This window comes from Ailuropoda melanoleuca, chromosome 12, assembly GCF_002007445.2.
Source record: "Ailuropoda melanoleuca isolate Jingjing chromosome 12, ASM200744v2, whole genome shotgun sequence".
Lineage (NCBI taxonomy): Eukaryota > Metazoa > Chordata > Mammalia > Carnivora > Ursidae > Ailuropoda > Ailuropoda melanoleuca.
In genome coordinates, this window is record NC_048229.1 from 32,583,541 (window position 1) to 32,593,711 (window position 10,171).

A 10,171-nucleotide genomic window follows, 5' to 3' on the forward strand; every position below is an offset into this window, starting at 1 on the left:
GGGGAGTCTGCTTCTCCCTCTGCCTGCCACTCCCCCTGCTTGTGCTCTCTCTCTCTCTCTGACAAATAAATAAAATCTTAAAAAAAAAAATAAAGATTTTATTTATTTATTTATTTATTTATTTATTTATTTATTTATTAGAGAGAGACCCATCACGAGTGGGGGGGAGGGGCAGAGGGAGTGGGCGGAGCAGGCGGAGCAGGCTCCCTGCTGAGCAGGGAGCAGGCTGTGGACTGCAGGGCTGGATCCCAGGAGTCCACAGCCTGCTCCGGAGCTGAAGGCAGACACTAAACCGACTGAGCCACCCAGGCGCCCTGATTTATTTATTTATTTGAGAGAGAGAGCAAGCAAGAGGGAGTGGCAGAGGGAGAGGGAGAAGCAGGCTCCCGGCTGGGCAGGCAGGCCTACCTGGGCTGGATCCCAGGCCCAGAGATCCCGCCCAGGAACCCCATTTAAAAAAAACAAAAAACGGGGCGCCTGGGTGGCACAGCGGTTGGGCGTCTGCCTTCGGCTCAGGGCGTGATCCCGGCGTTGTGGGTTCGAGCCCCACATCAGGCTCCTCTGCTATGAGCCTGCTTCTTCCTCTCCCACTCCCCCTGCTTGTGTTCCCTCTCTCGCTAGCTGTCTCTATCTCTGTCAAATAAATAAATAAAATATAAAAAAAATTAAAAAAAAAATAAAAAAAACAAAAAACAAACAAACAAAAAAAACCTATTTATTTGAGGGAGAGAGAGCACAGAAGCCAGGGGGAGGGTACAGAAGGGGAGGGAGAAGCAGGATCCCCGCCCAGCAGGGAGCCCAGCTCTGCTGGATCCCAGGCCCTGGGGATCATGACCTGAGCAGAAGCCAGATGCCTAACCGAGCCACCCAGGCGCTCCTGGGTGATTGTTAATAAGAATATTTATTTTCTTTATTTTGGTTGTCTGCCACCCTTACTAGAGGCCGGGCAGGGAATTTGTTCTGCGTGGAGTCCCTGGGGCCTAGAACAATGCTCAGTAAATGTTTGTTGGATTTCCACTTTAAAGATGAGAAAACTGAGGTGCATAGGTATTTGGGTTTTTTTCTTGACACTCAAGCTCCATCCTAAGCCAAGCAGATCAGCAACTCTGAGCGTGGGACCCAGGCATCTGCATTTTTAAATTTTATTTAAAAATGTTTAATTGTGAAATATACATGACATAAAATTTACCATCTTAACCATTTTTAAGTCTCCTGTTCAGTAGTGTTAATTACGTTCATGCTGTCGGTGCAACAGTCTCCAGGAATATTTTCATCTTGCAGAACTGAAACTCTGTACCCACTAAACAGCTCCCCAGTCCCCGGCATAGGTGTCTCGCCCAGTGGTAACACTGGGATTTGAACCCAGGTAGAGTGTAGTATGCGAGTAAAGGAAGGCAAGCAAGATCAAACCTTGCGGTAGGGAGGACTGTGAGAAACCCAGGAACAGCCCTCGCTGCCCCGGCTCAATCCTCCGCCCCTCCCTGCCGCCTGCAGCTTCGGCCACCTTCGAGGACTTCCAGATCCGCCCGCACGCCCTCACGGTGCACTCCTACCGAGCGCCGGCCTTCTGCGATCACTGCGGAGAGATGCTCTTCGGCCTAGTGCGTCAGGGCCTCAAGTGTGATGGTGAGGGGAGAGGGGCTGAAGGCGGGTCCAGGAGTAGGGGGAGGACGAGAGGGTGGGATGGGGGTGGAGCTCAGGGCTAGGGGGCGTGGCTCTCAGGGAGAGGTAAGGGCCCAGAGACACCGCTTGGGGGAGGAGCTGGGGGCAGGGTTTGAGTGATGGGCGGGGACTGGGGCGGGGCTCCGCTCCGGAGGTGGAGCTCGGAGGGAGAGGTTAAGGGGCAGAGCTTGAGGGAGGAGAAGGGGAATGTGCACAGGGAAGAAGGTGGAGCCTATTACAGGAATCAACCAGAGAAACAGCCAGGAGGAGGTAGATATTAAGGAATATTTGGAAGGAATTAGCTTACGTGATTGTGGGGGCTGGCCAAGCAACTCTGAAATCTGTAGGGCAGCCCGTCAGGAAGGGCAGACTGGGCTCCAGGGCAGAATTTCTTCATCTGGGAAATCTCAACTCTGCTTTTTAACCTTTCACCTGATTGAAACGGGCCCACCCAGATTAACTAGAACACTCTCCCTCACGTCACGTCATCTGATTGTGGACTTGAATCACACCTACAAAATACCTTTACAGCAACCCCTACATTAGCATCTGAATTACTGGGGTTGACACATAAAGCTGACCAACAGAGTCCACTCCTTACTGACTTGGCCCCTCAGGGTGCCAGGCCTGCCATAACAAAATACCACAGGCCCAGTGGTTTGAACAACATATATTTGTAACTCACGGTTCCAGAAGCTGGAAAGTTTAAGATCATGCTTCAGACAGGGCTTGGTTCCTAATGAGAACCCTCTTTCTGGCCTGCACATGGCTGCTGTCTCGCTGTGTAGCTTGCATGGTGTGCAGAAAGACAGCTTTTTATAAAGACCTCGGTCCCATCGGATCAGCGCCCCACCTTTATGGCCTCATGTAACCTTAATTACCTCCTTAAAGGCCCATCTTCAAATACAGTCACATTGTGGGTTAGGGCATCAACTGTGAATTTGGGGGGATGGACACATGTTCAGTCTACAACAAGCACCCACGCACATGTCCTTCAATCATACTTAAAAAAAATAAAGGAACCCACCAGTGTGTCTCAAGGTTAAGCCCAAGTGTCAGGTTCCGCAGGTCCACCCATCTTCCATGCTTCTGAGCGAGAATGTTGAGATCTCGCCCCGCCTGCAGATAAAGCCTACACAGCCACCTTGACGATACACACAGCAGATGACGGTCATCCATTCTGCAAAGACTGTCTGCACCTCCCTTAGAAGCATATTCTCTGATGTTCCATCATCCAAGGATCTCCAGCTTCGTGGCGGTCATGCTCACACGGAAACCTCGAGTCTTCAGTGCCCTGTGTTCCAGGTGACCTGCAGCATTGACCAGGATTGTTATCACACGGCCCTAAATATACCGGTGGCATGTAAGGGCTCGAGGGATGATAGCCATGTCAGGCCTGCAGAAAACCAATTCAGTGCTGCCATCGTGGACAAACCATATCCAACTCTTGGTGTCTTGACATATGGAACCATCACAGTGCAATCCTGGTGTCAGCGTTTTTGTTTTGGGGTGTTTTTGAGAGAGAATATGCACGCATGCGCACAAGCAGTGGGGAGAGGGAGAGAGAGAATCTTAAGCAGGCTCCACGCTCAACAAGGAGCCTGATGTGGGGCTCAATCTCATGACCCTGAGATTATGACCTGAGCCAAAACCAAGAGCTGGACGCTCAATGACTGAGCCACCCAGGCGCCCCTGGTGTCATCAAGTCTAATGGGCACCTTTAGCACGGACTTCATTGGCTCAGCATCACGGATGATGGTCCTCGTTCATGTGGTTCCAAAGGAGCCCCAAGTGACTGTTCTTAATGCCATTAACACCTTCCAATGGGAGTTTGACTCTACCTTGATGCTCGCATAGGGAGTCATGGATGAGATTTTGAAATGCCGTGAAGCTCGTGAGTGAGCAAAGGCCAACGCTGGGAAATGTTTCCTATTCGCAAAAGCCATTTGCCATCCCGAAGCTCTTCTCATAGCACCACCTTCAGGAAAGCCTTTGACAGCCGGGCTACCAGAAGACAGGCTTCATGAGGTGGTCCCAAAGAAGCTTCCAAAGGCTGGAGGAACATTCTTCACTCCAGAACAGGGAGCCATCCTGGAATCATTTGGAATCTCTGGAGATGTATGGGAGCAGGGGTTCAGGAAGCCCGCTTAGAAAACAGCAAGCTGAGCCTGATTCTTTCATGGACGAGGATTGTGTGTGTGTGTGTGTGTGTGTGATAAATTAAGAATGAAATGGCAATAAAGTTATACATCCATCTGATACAGTAGAACTCTCCCAAGTACAACTGAAAACATGCTAACCCTTTCCCCGGGAGACAATGCTTGTTCACTCTTTTCCTTCCATATCCTGTAATTTAAGTATGATACAGTGCTCCCTTCGGCAGCACATAGGCTAAAATGGGGCCAATACAGAGAAGAGTAGCTTGGTCTTTGCGTGAGGAGGGCATGCACTTTCCTAAAGCGTTCCATGTTAAAAATAATAAGTATTATGTTAGTGATACGGGGATAGAAGGAAGAAAACAAAAATATTTGAGATATATATATGATATATATATATATGTATGTCATATATATATGACATATATATATATGGAAGAACTAGTCATTGCCGGTAAGCACCTCTTTTGTGCAACTGGTCACGTGCAACTGGCCTCCTTGTGCCCCTCAGCAAGCGCCTCACCTGCTCATGGTTCTTTGCCTGCTGGACTGGCCCAGAACCTTCTAGGCCGGTAGCCGTTCTGCCTGATTTGGGGTTTTGTAGTTTTCCGTTGGCTTTCATGGCACTCCTTGGGGGCCCTCCCGAGAGATGGCTCTGTTCTTAATCCACAGAAAGGGGAAAGGGGGTGGGGCGGAGCATTAGAGCCCGGGACTGGTGGAAGTACGTCTCTGATCGTCTGGCGCCCCCCGCAGGCTGCGGACTGAACTACCACAAGCGCTGTGCCTTCAGCATCCCCAACAACTGTAGCGGCGCCCGCAAGAGGCGCCTGTCGTCCACGTCTCTGGCCAGTGGCCATTCTGTGCGCCTCAGCACCTCCGAGTCCCTGCCCTGCATGGCTGATGAGCTGGTGAGGGGCTGGGGAGCGGGCGGGCCGGTGGCGGGGGGAGTGGGGGGGCGCGCCCGGGCCCGGGCATGGGGCCCCCCATGCTAACGTGTCCCCCTCATCTTGCTGACCGCAGAGCCGTAGCACCACCGAGCTCCTGCCTCGCCGCCCCCCGTCATCCTCCTCCTCGTCTTCTGCCTCCTCCTACACGGGCCGCCCCATCGAGCTGGACAAGATGCTGCTATCCAAGGTGAAGGTCCCGCACACATTCCTCATCCACAGCTACACACGGCCCACCGTCTGCCAGGCTTGCAAGAAGCTCCTCAGGGGTCTCTTCCGCCAGGGCCTGCAATGCAAAGGTCAGCGGGGCCCCCGTGGGGACACAGACACACACTCACTCAGCAGCTTGGGGCCTCTCTCCCCTGCGCTCACGGCAGGACCTGAGATTCCCAGTACTCTGGGGGCGCCTGGCTGGGTCAGTCAGTGGGGCCTGCGACTCTTGATCTGGGGGTTGTGAGTTTGAGCTCCATGTGGGGTGTGGAGATGACTTCAAAATAAAATCTTTAAAAAAAAAAGAAAAGAAAAGAAAAAGAGAATCCTGCTGTTCTGATCTTTTGGCGCCCAGGGCCTCAGGAGAAGAGTGCCCTGAATCCTGCTGTTCTAGAATGTTTAGAATTCTGGAATCCTAGAACCTAATTCAGATTCAACTTGGAATCCTAGGACCTTTGAAATTTCATCTGTAAGCCACTTAGTATGAGATTCTAAAGCTGTAGAACTTGAGAATTCTAGAACCATAGAACTAGAATCATAGGCTTCAAGAATTCTGGATCATAGGATCAGTGAAAAGAACCACAGAACTATAGACTCGTAGATCCTAGAACTACCAGATTGTAGATTCCTAGAATATTGGAACTTTTTTTTTTTTAGATTTTATTTATTTGACAGAGAGAGACACAGCGAGAGAGGGAACACAAGTGGGGGAGTGGGAGAGGAAGAAGCAGGCTTCCCGCTGAGCAGGGAGCCTGATGCAGGGCTCGATCCCAGGACCCTGGGATCATGACCTGAGCTAAAGGCAAATGCTTAATGACCGAGCCACCCAGATCCCCCTAGAACACTGGAACTTTAGAACCATCAGATTTGAGACTATTAGAAGGCTAGAAGCATCAAATGCGAGTCTTAGAAGTCTAGAATCATATACCCTTGGGACCATGGGATCCTAGAGTCCTAAACATCTAGAATACAGAACTCTGGATTATCAGATTCTAGAAGACCAGACTTCTAGATCCATAAAAAAATTAGAACCATCCAATTCTAGAATTCATTGGAACAGTCAGATTCTAGAATCTTAGATGCACAGAGCTAAAGAACATTAGGAACATCAAATTCTAGAATCGTGGGTATATGCAGTCCTAGAACCTTGGTATCATTAGATTCTGGAGGATTCACAGTCCAGAATTGTAGAACTATAGAGTCGCTGATTTCTCGAGTTTAGATATCGAAAACCCTAAAACCTTGGACATCAAGGAGCCTTAGTCTAGAATCATAGATGTGTCAAGTCCTAAACACTTGGACATTAAAATTTGGAGTCTTAGAACTCTAGAGTAAAACTAAAATCATATAGGGATGTGCTACTGGCGTCTAGTGGGTAGAGGTCAGGGATGTCTGCTAAACACCTATGATACAGACCAGCTCCCTCAACAAGGAATTATCCAGCCCCGAATATTCTAGACTCAAAGAGGGACAACCAGACAAGGTTCAGCTAGGTTTCCTGCCCCAAACAGCAAGAGCAGAATCTTTTGGACCTGGGGGTTAGGAGTCAAGATTCAACCCTTACAGGTGACCTCTCTCTCCCCTCCCACCTGTCCCCTTGTTCCCTGTCCTCATACCAGACTGCAAGTTTAACTGTCACAAGCGCTGTGCCACCCGCGTCCCTAACGACTGCTTAGGGGAAGCACTCATCAATGGAGGTGAGAGGCTGTGGGCTGAGTGGGAAGTGGGGTGGGGTGGTAGGATGGGACAGAGGCCCCTCTGATGCCCCCATCCCCTTAGATGTGCCGATGGAGGAGGCCGCCGATTTCAGCGAGGCTGACAAGAGCTCCCTCATGGATGAATCCGATGACTCCGGGGTCATCCCGGGCTCCCACTCAGAAAATGCGCTCCACGCCAGTGAGGAGGAGGAAGGCGAGGGAGGCAAGGCCGAGAGGTACCCAGGGCACCCTCCGGGGAAGGCCCTTCCCATCTCTACAATGGGTCGATGTCCCCCCTGTCAATTTCCCAGGCATCCACACTTCGTTTTTAAATTTTACCTTTTTCCTGAAAAATATGCATTTCTAGAAAGTTTTCACAGAAGCAGATTTTAATTTAGAGGGTATTTCTTTTTCAGAACTGCTAATCCAGTTATTCAAAAGGTAGATAGTCAAACCCTCCCGCTTCCACTTCCTGGCCTCCCAGGTCCTTAGCTCCTCTCCCTGAGGCTGTCACTTGGCTCAGCTGCTGGCAGGCCCTGTGTTGCAAAGTGGCAGAGGAAAGAGTAAGAATGTGGAACCAGACTGCTGTGTGGCCTTAGGCAGGAGCTGAACCTCTCTGGACCCTCAGTTTCTTCGTCAGTAAGACGGGGATAAAGTAGGACCTACCTTTGAGGCTTGTTGTAAGGGCAAAGTGAACAGATACGAATAAAATACCTCAAATAGTTCCTGGGTGTCAATCTTCTCGCAGAGCGGTCAAATCTTAGAAAGGAAGGAAAACCACCCACTTTCTTTGAACCATTTTGGCCTCAGATTGACTTGTACGGCCTAAACAAGTCCCTTCCCCTTCCTGTGCCTTAGTTGGCCCGTCTGTAAAATGGGAAGGGGAAAACCATCCCCAAAGACCTGACGGGCAGCGGCTTTCTTCTGGCTTGGAAACTTTGAAAAATAACAACTTGCTTAATTATAGATTTTTAACTTATAAATGGGATTCCTATTGATTCAGTTCTAATAGCATATAAGCTCGAGTGCTTGAGGGCAAGGATCTCGTGGATAGAGGTCAGGTCCATTCCCCAGGTGCCTAGGACAGGGCCTGGCTTCCGGCATCGGTGCGGACCGCCTGTGTGTCCAGGAGGCAGGGGGCAGCGGGGTTTCAGAAGCACGGGGCGCTGGAGGCTGAGAGCACCCGGGCCAGGTCCCAGCTCCGCCACTCACACGGCTAGTCCCATCTCCCTGCGCGTCGGTTTCCTCCCGGGGCAATGACGGCACCTGTCCTGTGGGACGATTTTCGAATTCCATTAGATCATGCAGGTCAAGTGCTTTCCGGGTTGTAAGCGCTGAGGATGTGGAAAGAGAATCCTGCCTGGTACTCTGTTCTTGAATCCCCAAAGTACAGAGGGTGGGAGGTGATCCATTCCGGAGCATGGGGACAAATGTATGCATTTCCATTTCTCTTTGCTTTTAATTTCATCTTTTAGATGCTTTCACTTTTTCTGCAGACTTTTTAGAATAATATTAATATGCTATTATTAGTATGTTGTATTAATACAGTAATACATGTATAAATAAGGGTAACCTGTGGATTGAAATCATCATCAATGTATAAGTATTTGCTTTTGAACTAGATCCTTCCCAGAAGGACCATAAGGATCACTATCCCCATTCCTAGGTTAGAAGATTGAAGCTCAGAGGCGTCAGCCAGTAATTACTAAGAGAAAGGAGCTGAGACTTCAGCCCACAGGGCCAGGGAGGCATAAACGTGGGGAGGAGGGTGAGCAACTCCCACCAGGCATCTCAGCAGACACTTAATGAACAGCTGCTGGGTTCTAGAACTTCCAAGCACACAGCTGTGCGCCAAACCAGGACAACTCTCTGGTCTCATAGAGCAGACACTCTAGTTGGGGAGATAGGTAATGAGCAAATGCGTCTGTAGCATCAGGGATTGATAACTGCTACCAAAAAATAAATAAAGCAATGAGAGGGGACAGAGAATGAAGATATGCTTTTTAGGGAGGGTCATTAAAGGGGGTCTCTCTGAGGAGGTGATATTTGAAGAGATCTGAAGGAAGAGAGGAAAGGAGACATGTGGAAGACAGTTGGTAGGGGAGTCTACCAAACGAAGGAAACAGCAAGTGCAAAGGCCCTGTGGTAGGGCCAGGCATGTCCCAGAAACAGCATAGAGCTTGGTGTGGCTGGAGCAGGGGGGGCAAGGGGAAGGGGATGGGAGACCAGGCCAGAGGGGAGATGCATATGCAAGTCGCAATGATAGCAGAGAGTTTCTTACTGGTGCTCTCTGACCCAAGCTGCCTGGAAGTTCAAGTTCCCTTTCTGCCAGGTCTTTCCTGGAGTGTTTAGTAACAGAGTAAGATGCTGTCAGAGTTGGATCTTGATGGGCTTGGTTGGCGTGGGGGTGTTGGGAGAGGCAGCCTATTTCACAGATAAGGAAACCAAGTCCCAGAGAGGCAAAGGGAAATGCCAAGGCTAACCGAGCCCTGGTTTAGTGCAGTGATCAAGAGGTGGTTGGTTCTGGAGTTCAGCAAGTCTGTGAATCACTCTCAGCCTTCGTTTCCTCTCTATATTATTAGCATGTGCAAGATAAGGGCACTGAGGCACAGAGAGGTCAAGTCACTTGCCTAGTGTCACACAGCCAGCTGCACTGTGACTGGGCTCAGTACTGATTAGCACTTAGTGGAGGCCCACTGGATGCCAAGCATTATGCTAAACTCCTAAGAAAGGTTTTCACTCCTCACAGCAACCCCTTTGGGTGGAGAAACTGAGGTACATAGAGGTCAGGTCATTTGCCAGGAAGCCTGCCTTCGGAACCCAGCCTTGTAATGTGGCCCTGTCTAGAGTCCCCTTCCTCATGATGGGAAGTGTGGAAACCACAAAAATGTGGCCAAAAAACCCCAACTTCTGGCTGCCCAGAGATGGGCTCTGCGGCCCCAAGAGCTTATAGGTATTTTCCACTTGTAACCTCCCACCTCTTCCTCTCCCTCCCTCTCAGCTCCTTGGGGTACATCCCCCTAATGAGGGTGGTGCAGTCGGTGCGACACACGACGCGGAAATCTAGCACCACCCTGCGCGAGGGCTGGGTGGTTCATTACAGCAACAAGGACACGCTGGTGAGTGGGCGGGGTGGGGCTAGGTGGGGCGGAGCTAGAGTTAGGGGAGGGGCAAGATCCGCTTGAGGAGGCGGGGCTGGTGGGTTATGGGTGGGCGGAGCCTAGCTGGAGGCGGAGCTAGAATTAGAGGGATGGGTTTCAAGGGAGGGCGGAGGGGCAGGGTAGGAGTCAGGGAAGAGGCGGGGCTAAGAACAAGGTCGGGTTAACAGTGGGACCAGGAACGGGGAAGCTGAAGTTAGGGCTGGGGGAGAGAAGGGCTCAGGTTATAGAGGATGGGATCAGGGGGTGCTGGGCCGGGCTAGAGGCCTAACTGGAGGTAACTAACTGGGAGTGTGATATAGGGTGGGGCCAGGTGGGGCAAAGTTGGGAGGGAGGGGGGAGGG

The 10,171-nt window shown here is 50.7% G+C and overlaps 1 protein-coding gene and 1 non-coding gene across 2 annotated transcripts in view; both read left to right on the forward strand.

Moving 5' to 3' along the window:
• PRKD2 (protein kinase D2) overlaps nt 1-10,171 on the forward strand; it is a 35,187-nt gene that overhangs the window by 9,504 nt on the left and 15,512 nt on the right. The window contains exons 4-9 of the mRNA XM_034638992.1: nt 1,495-1,626; nt 4,572-4,726; nt 4,839-5,061; nt 6,592-6,669; nt 6,752-6,905; nt 9,671-9,788. Coding sequence (XP_034494883.1) covers nt 1,495-1,626; nt 4,572-4,726; nt 4,839-5,061; nt 6,592-6,669; nt 6,752-6,905; nt 9,671-9,788 — 860 coding nt within the window. The remainder of the gene's footprint in view (nt 1-1,494; nt 1,627-4,571; nt 4,727-4,838; nt 5,062-6,591; nt 6,670-6,751; nt 6,906-9,670; nt 9,789-10,171) is intronic.
• LOC117795380 lies at nt 4,030-4,136 on the forward strand. The gene has a single exon (XR_004619346.1). It is a non-coding gene; the product is annotated as a U6 spliceosomal RNA (small nuclear RNA).